The sequence below is a fragment of the Dicentrarchus labrax genome, unplaced genomic scaffold (genome assembly GCF_905237075.1).
Source record: "Dicentrarchus labrax unplaced genomic scaffold, dlabrax2021, whole genome shotgun sequence".
NCBI lineage: Eukaryota > Metazoa > Chordata > Actinopteri > Moronidae > Dicentrarchus > Dicentrarchus labrax.
The window spans coordinates 19,758,112-19,780,735 of NW_026136704.1; the positions used below are offsets into that span (position 1 = coordinate 19,758,112).

Genomic DNA, 22,624 nt, shown 5'->3' on the forward strand with positions numbered 1-22,624 from the left:
TAAAGTGTCGTCAATAAAAGCAGTCACAGGCATTGAGTGATAGCCAGTCTCTTTGTCCTGTGAAAGAAGTATCAGCTGGACTCCTATTGAAGCAGTCATTTTGATATACTGGGGCCTCAATAGTAGCCTGGGAACATACTGGGGTATTTAAGAGTAGACTTTTGGGGGGAAGGAGAGATTAAGAAATCCCTAAATTGTACTAGAAGCACTGTTTATTGGAGTTGCTGAGATTTCCAGGGTGTCAGTGAACATATAATTTGGTGAGAAAGTGTTCTTGTGATTGGCAGAGTTTTGGGGGGGATGTTGCTCCCTCCTGTCCTCCATGACAAATTAGAGAGGCATACATTAAGTGTTAATTTTTCAACACCTGAAGAAGTTCTCTTGAACGGCTCATCTTCCATGTTATATAAACATACCAAGCAGAGCGCCTTGTATTCCTGGACTGAGGAAGGACTCAGCTTACACTTGGATCCTTGTTGAGCTATATATTGGTCAGGGGCTCCTTGATTCCTTCGTATCTGTGTTGAAGCTATGGGATTAATGAAGTCTGATACACAAGCACGTGAGAGGGGAGCCTGGTGTGCTTGCAGCTGTGTTACATCTCAGACCAATCTGAGCTACTGACAAGTGCTTGGATCCAAAAATACTACCCTGGGTCACTACACTCACTAAACGGGCACAACGAGAGGTTCATCACAATACACGCTCACACCCACAGACTCTCTGAAAGCCTACAGTCACATGCAAACAAAGTCTGACACAAAACACCAGATTAATCTTCACATTTTTATTTCCAGACAATAGTCTGTGCTGACACAGAACTTAGTTTTAAAGCTTGAAAAAATATACAAGAACAAAGCTAGAATTATTGAGAATAATCCAGACGTCAAGATAGCGTGCCATGCAGCACGGAGTTCTTCAGATGAAAAACAAAATAAACCAAAGTAACATAGAAAAAGGGAAGAGCATTTTTTCTTTTTACAAAGATTACAGCAGATAAAATACACATATCTAGAGCATTGGGTACTAGACAATATAATTACAAAAAGACAATTTAGACATTGTCTAAGTGCGTTAGTGGATTTCACACAGTCAATGAGTCACTACATTTTGTGTCTTGCATGAGAGAAACAGATAACATCATCAGAATACCTTACATAGAGCAAATTATATTCATCTGATGCAAAATCATACAAATTTATTGCTCTCTGAATGTTTGTATAATGATAACTAGTGCCTATGGCCCTTAATTACGTGTTAATATATTTTTTTTTACAATGTATGAGTGTATTTTAATCTGTTTCAACACCACATCCATACAAATACTAATGACCCTTTTAGTTTCCTGTTTTTTGTGAAAGATTAAGGACCCTCTGTACCTTTTTTGTAATGTTCTATGAGCGTATAAGAGTTAATACTGTTAAGGGATTATAGCTGCATTATTTGCATGTTCTACAGCCAGCACACTACAAATCATATACAGTATAATTCACATTCCTGTCAACTATTCTCCAAAGCATACCACAGGACATGCAGAGACTTTAAAGATACAATTCCTGATTCTGTTACAGTGCCTCGCCACAAATGTCTGGCCATGTTTATGTTTTCAGAATCAAGTATGATTTTCTCAAGTGCGAGGAGTAATTTTACACACTAAAAAGCGGAATAAATGTCCACTGTAATGGGACAGACATCTTTCAGTGTGCTTCAGTTCTTTGGAAAATGGGCAGCATTCATGTGAAACTTCATGTGAAATCTTAAATAATACAAAATCTGGGTCAGTTCCTTCTGATTCTGTCCATCTTGTTGATGAAACCAGTGTGTGTGTCTGTGTACAGAGCACGAGGGTGTACTATATGATGGTTCAAAGACTTTAATAAGCACACAAGCGGATGTTTTTACTGCTTCGTGGAGTTTGAGCCTTTCACTTTGCTTTCACCCATACCCTTGCCCTTTGGTTGGTCTCTGTGGAAAATACAAAACAAGGTAAATGATCACAGTTCTAAAGCTAAAATAACTTCAGTGTTATAACATGATAATATACCTAATAGAGCATACTGTATGTGTGCTATCAGCAACTCCCACTTGTCATTTGAGCCTGAACTGCAGATTCTGGCCTGTCTTCAACGCTACATGGAGTCTGAGCACGTAATACTGACCTGTGGGCCTGCTCAGAGCCGGTGAGGGCTGCCCGGTGAACACTGCGGCGTTTGGGTTCCTCCAGGCGAGACATGGGGACAGATGGCTGAAACTTGGACACCTCCTGCTGCCACTCATCGTCAAAAGATTGCGCTTCAGCTAAGGGTGGAGGATCAGGATCATGTTAGGCAACTTACTGTACATCTATCATTGTATTTGTGTCTTGGTTTTTCAAAATATTGTGAGTCACTTTAACGTACATTCATCCAGGTTCTCAAAGTCCTGGATGAACTCTTTCTCTCCTGTTTTATTGTTGAATTTCTTCTCAACAACATGTCCCCTGTCTTGGATGTGGTGACCAATGGCCATCTTCTCCAGACCACTCTCAGAGTCTTTAAGTGCTCGCCGGGTCTCCTTGATCTGGTTGATAAAACATTATAAAACCCATCAGACACATTAGTTAGTCCATGAAAAAGCAGACTAATTCCAGAGATAGCAATAAATATGTTTATTTCTTTTACTATTTACATGAAATGTCCAGCCATAAAGTAGACATCTGGACAGTTTGACTAGTCAAACACAAGTGTGGCTAATAATAGTATGAATGGCTACATTCCATTTAGGAGTGCCAGTTCCAGGGCCCTGGTATTGTGCATGTATGGATCACCAAAATTATTTTTAGCACACCTTAATGGTACAGAGCCATCATATGCCACTGGGAGAAGAGTTTGCCTGCGATAATGTTCTCATAAGGAAAGGCCAGGGGGAAGTTATCACCACGATCACTCAAGAAGAACTGAATAACTGATTCCTCACACAAATGTACTTCTCCAAGTTCAATGTACTGAACTGTGCTCTGATGTACTGGGATACTTACGCCTCCAGGGGCGCAGCGTGTCGATGAGCTCGCCTGGAAGACCTTGGGAGGCTCATTTCCAACCTTTGAAAATGTCATGACTGATGAGGAGCTGAAGGAGTGGGTGTTCTGTGAATCTGTGGACATGTTCTCCTGAAACACACAAACACAACACTGTTAAGCAACTACAGTGTATGTACCCTGGCGTTGTGAGAAAACAGCAGAACAAAAGGAAAGACAACAACACAACACCATTACATGAGTAAACTCACAAAGTTTCTGTGCATCTCCTCCATCCTGTTTCGCACGTTGGCCATCACATTGTCGAACACGCCGAAAGGGTTCCTCATCATCTCCTGCGCAAACACAAAAGGAAAAACAACAGCCAAAGGCCAGAGGACTTCAATGGCTGGGCTCGTATGCCACATGGTCGCTAGGTGTTATCAGCTCGTAAACAACTGCATCATGTGTACAAACATACATGCACAGGGTACAGTGTGCTAAATGTGTCTGTAACCAGGACATTCACATTTTATCACTCCACAATATATGACCTAGTAGTGACATTCATTACAAAACTACAAACCAAGGCCAGCATGCAAATAAACATGGTGTTGTGTTATGTCTTTATTTAGGGTCTATCCTGTATAGAGAATTTAAAGATGGCCAACTTGCTCCAACTCTGTGCTGCTTCGACCAAAACCTGACCATGTCGTCAATAATTTAAAAAATTTGAAAAGCACTGAATAAAATGTTTGATAAATGTTGGATTTATTGCAGGGCATTTAACAGAAAAGATAGAAAATATTTAATAATAATATTTGTTGGCCACCTTGTAGACTGTATTATTTAAATTTAAAACACATTTTAATCACTGTCATTATTAAATAAATCCAATGAACCTCATGGAACTGGATTGTAACTTAAATGCCATGCTAGTTCCTAGAATAAAATTGAATAGGAAAAACATGTGAACGTGCACTGGTCACATGTTTTTCCTATTCAGTTTTATTCTATTTGTCTAATTTTGAGCAAGGAAAAACTGTGTACAGCACTCAAGTCAGTCATGCGTGTCACAGTAAGATGCCATCAATCATCATGCATTCCAAATATGTTCTTAGATATTCTGTAAAGGTGCAGCCACAAAGATTTTCTTCTTTTAAAATGGAAACAAAAATAGAAAGAAAGAGATGCATCATCAGCAGGCCTCATTAAAACAGATTCAAATGAACAAGGGTGATGATGTTGCAGTAAAGAACAAAACAGTAGATTTTGCAAACCTTAGAAGGCAACCCACTGGTCATTCCACATACTGGTCACAGTGTTTTCACAACAATTATTTTTTGTGTGCTTTTTTGAGGGGCTGTAACAACAGGTTAGTTAGTTATCGTCAAAATGTTCCCTAAATTCTGCAAATAACTTAAACTCGGTGCCTCATTATATAGTGCAGTACGTCGACCAGGCTTTTTAAAATATGATGTAAAATGTGATGGTTTAATTTGGGGGGAATGTTGAGGAAACACTGTGACCACTTTACTGACCACTTCAAGTCAATAAGTAACAGACAGAGTCAGTTAAAGAGTTAGAGCATGCACTTGGCCAGTATGGATTTAAGTAGGACACTCATATGATAGTGTAATTTAACAGCAGAAGACTCTACTGACCGTGCTGTCAATACTGCCAAAGGGCAACAATGACCGGCTCATATCCTGAGGATTCAAACAATATTAGTTTAGTAAAACAGCACCATATTGAACTTGTACATGTTACACACCCACACAAATTCCGAGGGCTTTTTGCATGTTTTGTTGAGGTTGTTGCCAGCAAGCTGTTAGGTTGTCTTACATCGGTCACTAAGCCCTTGACACAGCTACACAGCTACACAGAGCTCTCTTCCCTTAAGCACAACTCTTCAAGGCCTGGAACCCTCTAGGAGTGACAGGCCAGTGAGGAGGGAGCAGCCTGCTGACTTCAGTCAGACACTGTGTTCTCTGGGCCAAAACCTCAGGTGTTTATGACCCTGTGGCCCTGGATAAGCATCTCAACAGTCATCGCTATGTGTGTGATGCGCAGGGGTATTGTGCATAATCAGTGGGGTGTTGAATGACTTGTGTTACATGTGTAATTGGGTCGCATTGCCAGAGATTAGTGTGGATTTAACACTGAAACTGAGCTTCATTCTAGGAAGGCTGCAGTGGGCTGGGTGGACCAGTCAGGACAGGGATCTAACAGGGGTCAAAGAGTCCAAGGCTGCTCTCCTCAGCTCTTTTCAAATGTCAAGCTGATGTACAACGCTCCTGACCAGTATCTATGAAGCCACACAGCCAATTTTATCCCAGAGTGGCATGTATGAACTAATAAATGCCAGTTACATATCTGCCAGCATTATATTTAGACAGGGGTTGAGCAGAGGAGAGATTGAGGGTGCAAAGTAAGGAACGTAGACCCAGTGGTCTTTAACACATTATTTTAGGCTGTCTGGACAACTGCAGATTGACATTCTCTTTTCTAACTCTCTCTCAATCTGATATTGAACCTGCCACTGTGCCCTCTGAGGCAGGCTGCTCCTGCTCCCGGGGAAGCTATGAGTTACGCCATAGGGTACGTGTACTGTGGATATGATTCAAAAGGAAAAGTGAGGTTGTACTGCAAATTCATAGCTCCTAGGAAGTGGTGCATCACCAGGGAGTTAGTGGCATTTTGTTAAATTTGAAGACCACAGAGAAGATAAGGAGGCACTGAATCTCATTATGGTGACTGTGATTTTTTTACTGCTGGTGTAAGTGAATAACAGGTGTATGAACTACTTAGTTTCATATTGCCAAACTTTTCTTCCCACATTATTTTGGCAGAGTGTCAGTGCAGGGGGGAAATCTGACTTAAAGGGTATACATCTACAACAAAGACAACATCAGCTCTACCTATGCTAGTTAAGGCCTTTTCCCAGCCCTAGCACCAGTCTTGCTCATTACAAACCACATAATTAAAGATTTAAACTTAGAATGATGCTTGATTGTCATTCGACAGTACTTTTATAAACTAGAGCTCAGATGACTGAGTGCTTTGAAAGGTGATATAAAACAGGCAGTGCATTTTGGCAAGAGACTGGGAAATGTGAGAACTCATAACAGCCTTGGAAGGTAAGACGGGGCTTATTTTCCCATTGGGAATCTAATGCTTAGCAAACTAATACAAGAAGAATAATGCCTTTCTGGCATTATGTGGTCAATGTGTGCACATTTGCGTGTGTGTGTATCTGCACGTCAGTGTGTCTGGGTTTTATTTTGCATGCTGGGACTGTGTGTAATTGTGCTTGTAAGCATGCTTAGTTTGTGTGTGTTTATGTACATAATTTCGTGTGCACATTTGTGCCTGTGATATTGGAGAGCAGTATGAGAGTGAGCTGTCTGTCATCTAGCTGCTAATGCACCAGCACTGCCAAGACACGTTCTGCCAAACAGATGGACCAAAAGAGCAACAATGAGAAAACAGAGTGTCCATGACATCCGCACACATGCCTTTCCAAAGCCAACAACTCAGCACCAGAGCTTCAGCCCTCTGACCACTGCTGAGAACCACAAGACTGGCCCTTATCTTCAGATAAATGAGTGGGAGTGGGTGTTAGAGAGCAGAGAGTTCTGTGATAAAAACTGTGAATGCCTATTGTAATTCAGTTAACCTTAATGACATGTATCTTACCATAAAGTAGGTTTATTGTTAGTGACAATTATCAAAAGCAGTCTAGAGATCATCTTCCAAAAAGCAAAGATCCTTAGAAGAATCCTAAAAGAATCCTTATCCTTATATCATAGACAGACCTCACAAATTAATATTTTAATTGTTAATTGCTGCAACTTTAATTTAATTTAATTTAATCTTTCGTGAACTCCTCATAATATCCCGTTCCATAAAAAGGAAAAAACTCAGATTCTGTTATTTCATACTAATAAGAAAACAATATCTTGTCAAAAAACATTTGAAACACGTATAAAAACAGTACATTACTCCTAATATTAGATTAAATAATTTGTTTGGATAGACATTTTGCAGTGTAGCTCCATTTCACCCACTGTCACTGAGGTCATTAGTCAAGTACGCAGAGCCCCAACTCAGCTGGCATTAGCTAGTTAATGGCATGATGCTAATAAAGAGAAAGCGAGTTGCTGGCTATTGAAGCTAGACTTCTGATGAAAGTCATTATCAAGGATAAATATACAGGCTCTCATGAGGTAGTGGGATTAAAGCAGGTGACAGGGACTAAGTTTGACTTAGCAGGGATATAAAGGCAGTACAGGGGCTGATTTGATTTGGGAAAGGTTAATGGGTGCACAACATGGCAGGCCGAAACTATCCCTCTGCCTATCTACCTGCCTTTTCATGACAATGCTGCATGAATAATGTTCCTTAACAGTTGGTCTCTACAAAGGCCACAGCTTTTACAACCTTATCCTGTATTAAAGTGTATAATATATATCTATATATAGATATATATATAGAGATATAAAAAAGATATTTGGGGAGACAGTTATATTTGAAGACAAACTATATTTCTAGTTAAGATGACAACTAGAATGATGTCAAAATAAACTGTTATTTTTAGCAGGAGCTCACCTCTGCAGAGCAAAGCAGAATTCTCTGAGGTCCTATTGGTTTGAGCATTAAAGAAGTCTGTGCGTGTATTTGCAAGAAAGCAGTGTGTCAGTGGAACAATGCACTATAAATAGGGCTCCTGAGGGCCAGATATAACTGTCCAGAGAGGCAAGGGGGTTGCCCTTCCACTAAACCAGAGACTCACATGGCCCCATACCTCAGTGAGTGGTGCTCCAGTTACGCTGCCAGTGGCCAGCTTTCACTATAACCTTAGTAAACTTAGCACTTCCTCCAAACATTCATATTCTGTGCTTATAAGCCCATGAGCAGTGGACAGAGAGGGTCATAAGGGCACGACTGTACAAGCAAACTCCTTAAACGGGGGGCTTCATCCTCCTTCCCACAATTGACACAAATTCTACGTATGTAGGTCAGTCACGTGTCTGTACACACATATGTAATACACCGGGTAGAGCTTTATTGCCTATTATTACTAGAGTCCACAAGTAGACCAACAATTGCAAAAGAAGTTCTTCAGGAAATGCATGTTCTCACCCTTTGTTCCCTCAGCGCTGGGAATGAGCTAGGATGTTCAACCATTTCACGACCACGGCTTCTCCCATCCATTATACTGGGCATTAAGGCCCCACCGAATGGCTCGGAGAAGCTACGCATCATCTGCCGCATATGTTCCCTGTGAGCCCGGAATGGATCCCTGTGGCAGACGGAGAGAAAGTAAAAACAGAGTGGAAATCAACATTCACCAACTCAGAGCAACTCTGCACAATGATACTGAGGGCTGCCAACCATGATAAAGTTTCCTGGAGAGAAAAAATAAATAATGTCTCTACACCACATACTCCTATATATAGTGACTTACATAACCTATGCCAGCCCAGCTTGGAGCCCATTACAGATAAATTCTTCAATGAACACAACACATGAAATAAGAAGCCCCCCTAAAATAATTTCAGCCACCCTTACACCCGCCTTAGAAGTCGGGTCAAGTGTGGCCACATTAACTCAGCAGGTGTTCACTCAGGCAGTGAGTCAAAGTGAATGCTAGCACACAGTGTCAGCGTAGATAGTTATTCAAAAATGATCAATAAGTAATTATTTTCTCTAAGCTGTGCTGGAAAACTTATTTTTATTTCTTTCCTTAAATGAAACATCAAAATGTAAAGTATATGAATGGACACCAAATAAAGCCCTACTACTTATAAAGCAACAGCCAGTCTCCCCCTTTTATTTATCTTTTCAGCTTACTTTAAAAAAAAAAAAAAAGTAAAGTTACATAAAAAACAGTAATTGTCTTTACGGCAATCATTCTATCTTACAGCAGCTGTTGCTAGGTAACAGCTTCGTTCAATTGTAACTGAAGTGGCTAATGTAACTATTTAATAAAATAAATAAAATAATAATGTTTATAATTTACGTTAAAATTTTTTCTCAACATAAAAATGTATGTAGGAAGCCATATTTTATTATTTTAGCTTACAAATGTTGTTAAATGTTAAACAGTGAGAGTGACAGTCACAATTAGCCAGAGTTAAGCTAGGCTCAATATGTCAATGTCTCATTTGAATAAAAATACAAAATAATTAAAAGTGGAACTAACGTTAAGGTTTAGCTTAAGTTACCTCTTCGACTGTAGTTTACTTTACTTTAGAGTTTGTTTGTTTGTTTGTTTGTCTGGGTTTCCTATGCACAGTCCTCAAGTTGAAGTCCCTCAAATGCTTTTCATTGCCGTGATAAACTGCTTTTGGGCTCATTTTAATTGCTGCATTATGAGAACCTACAAGCCAAAACATTCTGAAATACAATAATAATAACAATTATAACTAGTTATAATAATTATAATTAACAGTTAACAGAAGTTTAGTTTAGCTACTCACGAAAAGAACGGATCCTCATCAACCTCCCTGAGATTACTGTTGAACATTTCCACGGATTTTTTGAAGTTGTAAACAAAAACTTTAATGGGGGGATTTTTCCAGAAGTAATCCGTTGCGCCGCAGGTGTCCCAGCTCCACCGCTCAGCCTCGGTAATGGTACTACGGAGGAGGCGGCCTGTGATGTGATTTAGAACCAAACTCACCCTGACACCGGCCACGTGATCCGAATCCGGCCCTAGGATTGGCTGATATGTGGCAGGTTCTATCCGCGGGCGTCATGTTGTGTGTGTGTGTGTGTGTGTGTGTGTGTGTGTGTGTGTGTGTGTGTGTGTGTGTGTGTGTGTGTGTGTGGGTGTGGGGGGGGTGTGTGGGGGGGGGGGGCTGCCATGGCAACGGCACTCTAGAAAATTCTTGTAAAACTCACATTTTCTTATCTTGCTGTTGCATGTCACCACAAAATGGTGATGTGTGCTTATCTGACGTCTACCCTCACAAAGACGGTGTCACCTCTATGCATTTAGTTACACCAATTAAAACTTTAAACTGCAGAATTGTCAATGGTTGTCGAGGTGAAGTATAAATCAGGAGGCAACTCGCTGGGATTAAACTACTAGACTGTTTAGTTTCTAAAGTGAGTCTGTGTTTGGTTTTTGTAGGGTGTGAAGACATGTGGGACAGTCACTTGACACATGTAAGGGAGGGCATACACGCACCAAAGCTTAATTTATGTGTTTGCCTTAGCAAATCATTTTGTACATTCTCATTTATGATTTCATTACAACACCGACTAATTGGAGGGTATGGGAGTGACACACTGTGTTCCAGACTCAGTATAGATTTACCATCTGGCTGTTCCACAAATAGGCCTGAGTATGGACTCTACAATGCCTTTAGACCCTGCTTAAACAGGGACACAACATTGACTAAACATGAACATAAATCACTGAACACAGAGTTATATCAGAGAGATATTTACAAGGAGAGTAAAGTGTAGGGCAGGTGGGAATACGTTTATTCCAGTTTTATGTAAATCCTAATGCAGACCACAGAGATAGGGTTACCTCAGTGTCAGTCAGGCTACTTTTAGTCAGTAACTGTATGGCAGGGTGACTTGTTTATCTGTACCTAACTGAAGATACTGCCGCTGTGTTACTTGAAAAGCGTAACGTAAAAGTGTCACTAGTGGTGAAGAGAGAGATCCCGTTTCTATTAATTCAATCACACAAAGAAGTTTATCTTCATCATTCACCCACAAAAGCACAAGACAGTTTTCACTCCAAAAAATCACAGCTAGCTTTATTTACTGAGTTTTTACAAAAGACAAAATGTATCAAATATACGTCTGTCATCTACGTGGTAAAACAAATCTGACTGTAAGATCTTCCTCCATTAAAAATCAATGAAGTCAAACAAAGAACAGCAGATTTATTCATTGAATTACATTAACAAAAATAATAAGCACATCAGGACCAAAAACTGTTCAATGCTCAAGTTAGGTAAAACAAACTAGTGGAAATGTAAAGTAAGAAATATTGTCATGTCCTAAAACAAGACAGACAGAATATGGAGGGGATTGACCAACAATAAAAACGGGTGCTCTCGGGAACAAGAAGGATCTTCAGAGTTTTCTGGTGTCCTTTTAGGTCACAGGACTTCCCATGAGCCTCTCCTGTCTCAGCGAGATCAGTCTGTTGAGCCACAACTCCTCTGCCTTCTCCTTGTCCATGAACAACTGCAGAACAGTGTAGAGAGGATACGTTAGTAAGCAGAAAGACAACAGTACAGATAAGCACAGGGACCAGAGGACTAAAGGCAACCACCAAACTGTATTCAAGAACCAGTGTTGCTTTACTTTGTTGACTGCACTGAGACAAACATAAAAACAGCTAGGGGCAGTTAATTCTAAATGACAGGGCATGACATGATTGAGTGGGAAAATGAGTGCGCCAAGAAACACAAAACAAAAACTGCATATCTGGTATGTGAAGGTGTAAAATAAAAACCTCAGATATGAGTGAACTAATAATTTTATCATATAACAGTGAAAAAACGCCAATAACAATTTCATAATCAAATGTCTTGTTTTGCTCGACGATCAATTCAAGGAACCCAAAGATATTCCATTTACTGCAGGAAAGATTACCTGCTAACTCTGGTGCAATTACTTTAATTGTGCACCGTCCCAGCAAAAATAAACAAATAAAATACACTTTTTTTTAATAATAGCAATGGAAAAAAATTACATATGTGAAAACCTGAAACCATAAATGTTTGGCATGTTTGTTTGGAAAATGACAATAGTTAACAACAGTTCATATTTCCAACAATATGATACCGCCATATGTTCTACAGATTGAAAAGGACTTCAGACAAATTTGTGACATGGAAAAAGCAAACTCACCAAGACTGGCAGAATTTGTTGAGCACCTCCACACATTTCGAGTTTAATTGCTCTGTCTGAATTTACTACAGGTCAGGTAACTCACAGGAAGAATATGACAGAAATGAATGAGCTATGCTTCCTAGTAAGTTGAGTTGTTAGTACTGTCAATTGACACCCATGTGACCTCCATATGGACTTCTGAGTCACACTGATGATTCTGGGGTATCTTACATGCCTTACTAGTCTCTCCCTGTCTTTATTTATCTTAATCTCATCCAGTTCTATGGGCCTAGCAGTGTATTAGCCCCAGTGACAGAAAAAGGCCTACAAATGTGACTTGTATTTGTCGCAGTACATCACCAGCAGCAATGATATTGATTGTAAGAGGGCTATAAAACTGCTGCTGCAAGTGTCTGATGAATGGAGGCATCTGTTTATTAGGAAGTAACATAATGACTATGAGACTGAGAAGCAAGGCACTGAGGCACAGGGAGAATTGGAAAATCATTTCTATATTCAGTGTGTGTGTTTGTGTGAAAGTTGATGTTGACATGCTGGATATGTGTACATACTGTACATCTCTTCGATGATATGTGTCTATTATTATGCAGATTGTAGAGCGACCGCGGCCACGTCAATCCTTCATTCCTAAACCTACGCTGCTTACAGCTGCACTGCATGTTATCTGTGTGTTAGATTCAACACCAGTGAGTTCTTGTCTGTCGACCCTGCGCTGGTGTCATGGTGCTAATGAGGCTGTGTGTGTGGGATGACAGTATCTGGGCTGGGCTAATGGGACTCATCTGTTCTAATTGGAAGTGGAGCTGTAGCTGAAGCTGAGGCCGGGGCCCGCCTGGGGCATATTGCTACCATACATCAGCCTGTCTGAGGGTGTGTATGTGTGTGCATTTGAGCTGGCGGGCGGTGTGTGTGTATTTGAGGGGGTTATCTGCATACGTCAGGGCATAACTTAGTTTCCCCAGTGGAGATAGATGACTGGGAAGCCCCAGGGAGCATTATTGGAGTTTAAAGTTTCCTTCTCGTTTTTCATCATTGGTCTGCAGGCAGGGGAGGAGGTGATGTTAGGAGGCTATAATCTACTATACCGCAGTGTCCTATACTATACGAAGCACAGTGTCAGAATATGCAGGAATGGTGTAAATAGTGGTGGTGCTGATAGCAGCTGCAGTATTTTTTTAAAGAAAAAGTTTACAAAGTTTGCCCACCAATCAATGGGCACCACACTCATAAAACAAGATGGTACCACAAGATAAAATGACAAGAAGCATATCAACCTTATCTCTGCCAGAGGATTGAAAGTTACTTTGTTGGGTGTTAAAGTGCACGACAGCTTGATGTGATGTTGAAGCAGGGTTTGTCTTGTATGTGAACTTACGCTGGGATGGGCGAGCGTGTCGTTGTCGTTGTAGACTATGGAGATGGGAAGAGTGACATCCTGAAAATCTGCCCTATCAGACTCCTGCTTCACCTCAACTGGCTCGGCCTGTAGTCACAGAAATACACAAAACATGCATATATGTGTCACAATCAAACTAAAACAATAGTTTATTCAGATTTACAAAGACTTTAGAGCACCAAAAGGCATACTAATACAGAATGATTAAATATAATTCAACTAATAAATTGTGAAAGCAATGATATCTCACTTGGTGAGATCTGAAGCTGTTTCAACATCCTCCTGGATCCACATATGTTTTATAATCTTCATATATCAGAAACTGTGTCATCATAATTTGCATATACATATGTTCTATACACTCAGCATCTATTGCATGTCTGTCAGTCCTGGGTGAGGGATCCCTCCTGCACTTCTGTGGCTCTTCCTAAGGTTTCTTACATGTTTTGGGGGAGTTTTTCCTTACCCAAATCAAGGGTCTAAGGGTTTTGAATGCTGTACAGAAAATTGTGATTTTGGGCTATAAAAATAAAATTTGACTTGACATTTTTCAGTAAAGTAAAAGAATATGTTAGCCGAAGCAATATTAACATATAGATACAATGCAAAAGGAAATGGAGGCATTAATGTGGCTGCAAAACATCTGAAAAAAATGCAAATATATAAGATCTTGAAGCACAAAAAGATTAAATTTAGTTTCCCAAATTGCAATTCAAAGGAGGTCTTTTAGTGCATGTCTTTCATCATTTCCTGTTGGTATAAAGATTGGTGCGTATTACACATTATGTACAGTGAGTATGCAGTGCAGAATTGGGACACAGAAAAGAATCGTAACATGCAATGCACCATTTGTCCAGCAGATGGCAGTGAAAGTCTGGCTCAGTGTATGGACAGTAATCAACTTGTATCCTGGATCCAGTTTTAATGTCTCATCCATCTGTGTATGTGGATGTTTCTCCCCTCATATTATATCCTTAGATTTTCTGTAAGTGAGTATATTTGCACTAAATTGCAGCATGAGCGGGCTCATGTAAATATTCAAACACGTCAAAGGATTTATGACACATTAGCTTAGTCAGTTGTGTTGACGCATTTTGTTATGAAGCCGAATCAAATGTATCTTCCTCCCTTTCTTTACATTTAAGAACTTCTTGTCCCCTTTATGTTGCCGTGAGTCCAAGCTGACAGAAAGAAATGTGATGTTTAGAAATGATTCTTCCTCCATCCCTGGAGGTATTACTAAAAACTATATTAAGCCCCATATTTGGAAGGATGGCCTGTTCTCTTGTTGTGCTTGATAAAGAGCAAATATCAAAATTAATACTTTGCCAAGTCCATTCATGTTTCAAACACTCTTAAAACCAGCCCCAGAGCAAATGTTTACCCAGTTGGAAAGATCTATTTAAAATTCATTTGGCAGGACACAAAGTGAGCGAGATATAAAACACTCTGGCTAATAAGTATGGTGATGTGCCAGATATCAAATAGTATAAGCGGTCATCACAATTCTTGGTAACAATGTGCTGAATAAACATTTCTGAGGAATGCAGCTTGTGTGACATCTTAAAAAAGCTTTGGCATATATATAGTTTGAAATTGTTTAATTAATTAGAAATTTCATTTAATAGGAAATAACACAATGATATCTTTTCTAGGGAAGTCAAACAATGTTTAAATGTGCAGTATATTTAGCCACTGTCCTCTTCATTTCAGCCAAGGATGTGATATAGCCAAAAGACTATGAAATCTCCCCAACTAAAGATGAATCATCTAGATATCTGAAGTAATATTTAACTAATGAGGACAATACCCACGAGATTAATTTGGAAACCAATGAAGAGCTGTTAAAAAAGAAGTGTAAACTTGAATTTGTATTTCATTAAAGCACTTCTGTTCTCAAAATGCAACCGATTAAAATATTGTAGAACTGCATCCTCTTCTGTACTTCAAACTGTTATTTCCTTACAAGTTTTCTTTTTTTCTATGTTGTTTTTATGAGGTAATTATACAGTATGAGCCTAACTTTATACACAATGCGAGAACAGACCCGATAGTACTTTTTAAACATATAGGAGATCTAGGTGTGAACAATGAAAGCTGCTACCCAGCTGGATAGTTGCACCTGCTTATGTTTCAGGTTCAATATGTGAAAAGGGCATTGCACTCTCAGGCAGGGAAAGGCAGAGTATAGTGTGCATGTGCAATCTGTGCAGTCTGACCAGGCCAGGGCAGATTGGCTTAGTCCAGTCCAAGCTGCAGCCACATGGGTCTTGACCTTTGTCAGACTCACCGGGATGTGTCCCAAATGTCTGTGCAGGTTTGCTGTCACATGTTGTCGCCTATCTTTTCAAAACAGCCATGAGCCCCAACAAATCTAATTCCTGCTCCTTCAGAGACATTTCAATAATGACTTCTGTGTTTTGTCTGCATCTGCACAACCAGAGGGGGGAGAGAGAGACAGAGAGAGGAAGACAGAGGATGGCTGTTGCCTGCTGTGGCTTTTGTGTGGGTGCTGCCGCTTTGGAGGCGGCGAACAGTGGAGCGTCTGATGAAACCGTCTCAGGTCGGAACAAACGGCGCTGAATGAATGTTTGATTTGGTCTGGGCTGTCTCTGGACAGACGGCACAGCGTTGCAGAAAGGTAAATTCAATAAGAGACAGAGTGAAAAGATAGCGAGAGTGAGGGGTAGGTAGAGAAAGAGAGACAGAACGCACCTTTATGTCATCCCTGGATGATTTGAAAGCCTGAGGAACAAAGGAATCACTCTCGATGGCCTCAATGTCCTTTATCCTTCGCACTTGCTGCTCTAGAGAAGTTCCCTCTGAAACACATGTTACACAGAAAGCAGGCTATGAACAAAAGCATGCACACATGTCCAGAAACACACACATGTACACAGAAACACACAGGGTCAGCTATCCCCTTGTCATTCTCTGAAAGGCACCAGATTTCATTTGGACTGGGCTTAGTTGATTGTACGTTATCTCTCTGTATAATGCTCTTTGACACATACAATATGAAATATCTGATATTCCCCTATTTTAATCTTGGCCTTCATGAAAAAGGACTCTTGCTTAGCCAAGGGCATAGAGCTCCTACAAAAGGCAAGAGGAGGAAAAAAAATACTAACAAGATAATAGCCAGACAGTGAATTACACTCAGATAATGCATTCTAAAATAATCAAAATATGAACACAAACTCACTGCAATGGAATTTCATTATGGAGTCTAAATGTGATTAGGTTTCATATAGTTTTCATGTATCAGAAAGTATTTTGCTCTGGCTCGTCCAATCAAACAAAAAGACAGAAAGGGTTTCCAGTAAATTACTCTCGGATATAAACACATCAGGATTCTGCATATCAGATAATAAATCATTTCAAGAATTCAAGAGCAGTCGTCGCAGCGTAGGAGGGCAAAAATAGGTGTGCCGGGAAAGTTAGCAACAGAAAAAAAAGACGAGAGTCTGAATGCTCCCATTATTCTCTGGCTGTCAATCTTTCCACTGATCAGTCAATATTCATCCTTCTCTCCCCCATCCATCCGTCCTCTCCTGCACTCTCCCATCTCTCTATCTGTCAATCCAGCAGACATCCATGTTTCTCTGCTCCACTCATGTAGGCTGTGTCATGAAAACAAGTACACAAATGGAAATACACACACTCTCACTCTCTCTCACTCTCTCTCTCACACTCACATACTCACACACACACACACACACACACACACACACACACACACACACACACACACACACACACACCAACACCATGGAGATATAAGTACTCCCACATTTACATGTGTGTTTGCAAACTTACATAGTTGGCTACACTCATAGCTGGCATTAATACATACATGCAAGACACACACTCTCTCTGTGTCTCTCTCTCTCACACACACACACACACACACACACACACACACACACACAGCGTGCAATTGGAGCTAATAGCAGGAATTAATTCAATCCATTAGCAGCTACAGAAAGGGTGTCACAACAGATCTTCATGGCCCTGGTGTTTAATGAATAAATGAATATTTGTTCCGGCTTTCAAAGCAAAGCATCACATGCTATCTCACACACACACACACACACACACACACACACACACACACACACACACACACACACACACACACACACACACACACACACACACACACACACACACACACACCAAAGGCACACACACCCTATTATAGTTCATAATAGCACTCAAACAAACTCGGTTTTGATTTAAATGCACTGCAGAATTGGACAACTGAGTGACAAGTGGAATTAAGCCTTCCTATATGACAGACTATCGGCTTGTCATCCTGTGCGGGAAGATGTGAGCAGAGACGCACTGCACAGCAGCTCCAAAAATAGTAATTACCTTGACTGGGCTGCTAGATGAAGTCTGAACACTGGCCCAATATCCTCCTGGAGACTGTGGCCTGTCCTTCACACCACTATCACCACTGCTCACTGCTCGGCTGCAAGAGCGTGCATGTGTTTGAATGAAAGCTAACACCTGTGACTGGCCAACAATTAAATCAGCACAAATAATTCACTTTTTCAATTACCCCCTTCTCTGCTGTCCTTTGAGCACGAATGCCCTCCACAAAGAACTACCACACAAACCACCACGCTGACATGTATCCACACGCACACCCCCCCCATATCTGCTAGCATCTCCTTGGCAGGCCTGTCTGTTGCTGGGCTGTCCGTGTGTGCTGCAGGAATCCATTAAGAGCTCAGACTTTTTGACAAACACATTATTAGTAGATAAAATGACTTCCATATGCTGTTTGTCAGATGTCAGCGGGAAAAGATATGTATTTCATGAGAAAATCAAAAATAATGGACTTTGAGTGCGGGCCTAGCGAGCTTAGAGGCAGACAAAAATCAATACTCTAGCTGGGTGAGCGCACTCCGCAGCCCGGAGAGGTCAAAGTTGATATTTAATATTGACACATTATCTGGCAAATTAATTTAACAGGTCGACTCAATTGTCACCGCATTAGGGGCGCTTCTCTTTCAGCGATGAGGAGGATAAAGTGAAAGCTGAGAAAGAGAAGACAGAAAGAGAGAAAGAGACAGAAAGGAAAAAGAAACAAAAGTAGACACAATTAAATGTACTGCATCTACCGCTTTAAATTAGGTTATTGGTAGCGCTCTATGGCATTTGTGTCTGCACGCTGACATGCATTACAACCATTACTGGGAACCAGGAAATGGAGTCATACTCAATCAATAAACTTTTGTTTTGTATCTGCAGATTAGAATAATGGATAGTGACTGAGCAATGTACATTAACGTGTGTTTGTGTCCTTTACACCCGTGCCAGGGTGTGTGTGTCTGTGTGTGTGTGCGTGAGTAAAAGAGGGAGTCAGAAAACTCACTTGCCATCTCATTACTGAAATTAGTTGGACAGACAGCGGTGCTGATGAGTGGCTCAGAATCGATAGGCTATTGTTCTCTCTAAATAGCTGTTTGTCCACTTCATTGATTAAGACCAGAAGACGAGAGAGAAAATCAAACCAGCCAATGAAAACAGATTTCAGCTCATCTCCTTCAGCCTTGAAGATGAGAGCGCTGTGCAGCAGTTACACTCCCCTGCCAGAAGAGGGAGCTGTTCAACAACACATGTTTACATATGAGCAGAGGCCTTGGGCTATGGCAGCATTGTCTTTGTAAACTTGACTTTGGTCTACAGTTTGTCAATCAAGAGCAGCCGAGCTGAATATATTGCTGCTGCTGATTAATTCCAGTAATTGAGTGCACTAGCGTGCCAGCTAAATTACTGCAGCACTTGTTGTGTGGAGAAAAATAAATAAAAAGGAAAACTAACTGCTTGTTTTATTGAGGTCGTGCAAATTGCGGCACATCTTTGACGGTGTTTTGGAATTATATGGCAAACACAGAGCTTAAAGGCATTTAATGAATGTATTAAAAATGAACAGCAAAGAAAGGGCAAACTGTGCTGCTGTATTTATGGTGGGCAGTGTGACTTCAGCACAGTAAGTACAAGAAATATACTGGGGACTTGTCATGTCAGAAAAAAAGTGACTCCCATTTTAATATGGCCAGTATAATGAAACAATATAATATTTTTCAATTTGTCGAAGACAGAGATTCAAATTCACAAAGTGTTGTTATAAATGTTTTTTTGTTTTTTGTTTTCCAATTGTCTTACGTGTTTCTCTAATTATCACACTACTGACACACACATACACGCACACACGCAGTTTACTGCAAACCCAACAACGACGCAAACATCAGTTCTTAAAATACGTGATGATGAACATTTATCAAAGTTTTGTAACCCATACCGGGCTCTCACATGCACACGCTCTCACACAGCAACATCTCTTTTCCCAGGTTTCAATAATATGCCCTCCCCTCCTCTGCCCCCCTACCTCTCTCCCTGCACCGCGGTGAAGATGTGTAATTCAATGCTCAATTTAGGCCTGTCTCAGTGGAGATTTTTTTGCCTGCTAATTGATAGAAATTAAGCCATTAATCAAGCCACTAGCCATCATTCAACCCAGGGAAGATGAATACAAACTTTCATAATAACCACCTTCCCCATTTTAGCCCTCATTAGCATTAATTTTTAATGTAATTATGCTATTCTTTTACACTGAGCTCATAAATTACTGCTCTTTTGTTGCTGGCTGGCCTTGTAAAATCCAAAGTAATGCTTTGTAGTCTGATCTTTAAGGCAATTACTGGCTTCTTCACTCTTTTATCTCCCTGCATTTCCAATAACCTGCTCTCTAATGATTTATCTCCGCTGTACCCTCCCCTCCCTCCGATCCCCTTCCCCGCTCTTTCTCTCTCTGCACCAGCGGCCAACTGCCCCGCTGCCAGCCTCCGCCTCCAATCCCCCATCCGCCCACATTCTCCCCATCTCTTTGCAGCAGCCCCAGATACATCAGGGATGCACACAAACACATGCACGGATGCCTGCCTCCACCAAGTTAACTATATTAACACACGTGTATGAGTGTATTCAATGTGTGTGCGTGTGCAGTAACTTTGTTTACTCCTATCTCCTTTAGTCATTTTCCAGCTCGCCCTTCATTAGTGAATATCCAGCTCCAGCAATGGCGACAACAACAGGGGAATGCCAAGGTAAGAGACTGGCGCTCCATCTCACTCTCTCTCTCTCGGCTGGTCTCCTGTGGGTCTTACCTGTAGGCTAGCTGCTCTTGTTTATGTAACCCCTGAGCTGGGTAAACACACACACACATACACGCATTGTACGCACACAGGCACACACTCACAGCGCTTGGCATCAAACAGCTGAGTTAAGCTTAGCAGGGCTGTGTGCTAGGGGCGATAGAGGGGCTCCGGTCTGGCCCTGTTCTCAGCAGCAGCATCCTAGCTGCATCAAAGTCTTTACCGTACGATTCTCCAGGCCCAAACAACAGGCTGCTCCAACGCATGCCTGGGAATTGGACTGAACAACAATAGAAAAAAAATGAAACAATAGGTTACTTATTAAAATCCGACTGATGAGATTTCATTATCGGCACCGAATGACTCTGTGTGAGACATTTTGCTTCGTGGATGAAGATTTCTATTACACCGTCACTAAAACAAATAAATTAAGAAACCTAATGTGTCTGCTTGGTGTCTGGAAATGTTGCAGCTAATGAGATATTTTGTTGTTATGACTGAGAAGTTTAAGCCTGTCCTGCTTAGGCCGAGAGCCATTGAGTCAGAGTTCTACTTCTACACAGAAAGCCAGACAGCCAACTTAGGTTATTAAAAAGGTGTCTGGAGTGGGCCTTGGTTAGGTAATACTTTTAGACTGTATTGATTAGAGGCCGCTGACAGGTTCTGATGTTAGCCCTGGAAATGCATCAAGTGCCTAATGAGCAGCTATTAGGCTCATCGATTTGCTGATTTCAATTGATAGCTAGCAGGGCAAAGCTGCACGTCAATATTTGCATAACTAATACCCTCCAGCTTTAGGCACTGAAAAATGAGACCTCAGTGAGTAAAGGAGACAGAAAAAAAAGAGCGATGCATTTAGAGAGAGAAAGAAAGGAGATGAGCATAATGAGAGCAGACAAATACAGATCAGCAAACCAGAGGTATGAGTGAGGAGGCAAGCAGAGAAACACCTGAACTATCAAAACAATCCAAATGTCAAGACTAGCAAAACCACCATGAGCTTCCTCTCCTCTGCACAGATCTGTAGGTTGTCTGTAAGCCAGCAAACCACCAATGGTGGCGTTGCAACAATGCCAAGATGTGACGCTGATGCCTGTCTGACGCCTGTGGCTGCCAGGGGGTCAACAGGTCAGACAAAATGAAGGAAAATTCTGACAGGCTGAGCCAGATGTCCCAAGTGTGTCCCCAAGGAGTATGTGCATATGTATGTATGTGTTTGTAAGTGCGCGTGTGAGCAGGGAGATGGCCAATGACAGAGCAGGTGGCTAAGCCAGTCTAATGTGCGTTCCCACGAGACCACGCACACATAATGCGCACAGTCACTCATATGTTACCCCCGCTTCCCCCCACACGCTCCAAAAAAGCCACATGTCTCCATAACCCATGTTTCCCAACAATGCACCTTCAACCACAAACACATACACGGGCCAAGCGATCCCCTGCGGTGTTCACCTTGTTATCACAGTGTCAACTGGTCTCTGTGGAGTTTGCCGTCCTGACGACTCCTGTCACAGTCATCAGAGAACTGTCACACATCACTAAAGCTCAGTTGTCTCCCTTAAGCCTCTTATATTAATTGTCAGGTCTATAAGTTCTGTGGAACCTATGCAGAATAGCATACATGATCACACTGTTTGGATAAAATGGCCATGTAGCCTTGAGCATTATTTGACCTTAGCAGATAATGGCATGTGATATGTTTATGTGATATCTTATGCGATATCTATTTGGCATCAGGAAATGAAGAGCAGCTGGTGACTGAGTGGCAAACACACACGCTCCTTCTAGTGTCTCAGAGTGATAGCGATCTCCTACTCTCCAGTCAATAAAGGTCTGAATGATGAATTAAAGACCCAAACAACCTGCTAATGACAGGATGACATGGCAGCCACGCGCCATGCTTGGCTATCTCCTTCCACATCTTCACTCATCCCTACCTACTCACCACTTCTCTCTCTCCTGTCATTCAACCCCTTTCTGCTCATCTATCCTCTCAACTTCCTCTCCTCAACTGACCCTGGTTCAGTTGCTCTCCAGTATATTCTCCCCATTTGTACTAAAAAACCCTGCTACTGCAATTAAATGCATGTGTTTAGCCCCCTTCTGTCTGTGCCCATAATGAAATCATGGGGAGGAACAATAGATTGGCCCCAGTCATTCATTCCACCTATCCAT

General features: G+C 41.2%; 2 protein-coding genes across 4 annotated transcripts in view; both read right to left on the minus strand.

The window, feature by feature from the left end:
* Positions 1 to 772: 772 nt before the first annotated feature.
* mlf1 (myeloid leukemia factor 1) lies at positions 773 to 9,649 on the minus strand. Of its 2 annotated transcripts, XM_051399183.1 has the most exons (8): positions 9,481 to 9,649; positions 8,141 to 8,300; positions 4,660 to 4,704; positions 3,268 to 3,351; positions 3,017 to 3,148; positions 2,400 to 2,559; positions 2,160 to 2,298; positions 773 to 1,965 (listed from the first exon to the last, which is right to left on the minus strand). In XM_051399183.1, the coding sequence occupies exons 1-8, from the start codon at positions 9,525 to 9,527 to the stop codon at positions 1,899 to 1,901; spliced, it is 834 nt and encodes a 277-aa protein (XP_051255143.1). In that variant the 5' UTR covers positions 9,528 to 9,649; the 3' UTR covers positions 773 to 1,898. The 2 variants fall into 2 exon arrangements, with proteins under 2 accessions (XP_051255143.1, XP_051255144.1); XM_051399184.1 differs by lacking the exon at positions 4,660 to 4,704.
* A 1,099-nt stretch (positions 9,650 to 10,748) lies between these two features.
* The window catches only part of rsrc1 (arginine/serine-rich coiled-coil 1), a 112,444-nt gene continuing 100,568 nt past the window's right edge, over positions 10,749 to 22,624 (minus strand). For both annotated transcript variants that reach the window (XM_051399178.1, XM_051399180.1), the window contains exons 8-10: positions 15,996 to 16,102; positions 13,260 to 13,367; positions 10,749 to 11,212 (exon numbers count right to left, since the gene is read on the minus strand). In XM_051399178.1, the coding sequence (XP_051255138.1) occupies positions 11,120 to 11,212; positions 13,260 to 13,367; positions 15,996 to 16,102 (308 nt within the window). In that variant the 3' untranslated portion in view covers positions 10,749 to 11,119. The remainder of the gene's footprint in view (positions 11,213 to 13,259; positions 13,368 to 15,995; positions 16,103 to 22,624) is intronic.

What these genes read in the sequence shown, in the direction of transcription:
- mlf1 (XM_051399183.1), bottom strand. Translation starts at nt 9,527, where the DNA reads ATGTTCAACAGTAATCTCAGGGAGGTTGATGAGGATCCGTTCTTTTC. An exon ending in CTTTGAGAACCTGGATGAAT is followed by an intron (nt 2,299 to 2,399) that starts GTACGTTAAAGT and finishes CTCCACCCTTAG; the next exon opens with CTGAAGCGCAATCTTTTGAC. An exon ending in GGCTCTGAGCAGGCCCACAG is followed by an intron (nt 1,966 to 2,159) that starts GTCAGTATTACG and finishes TATTTTCCACAG; the next exon opens with AGACCAACCAAAGGGCAAGG.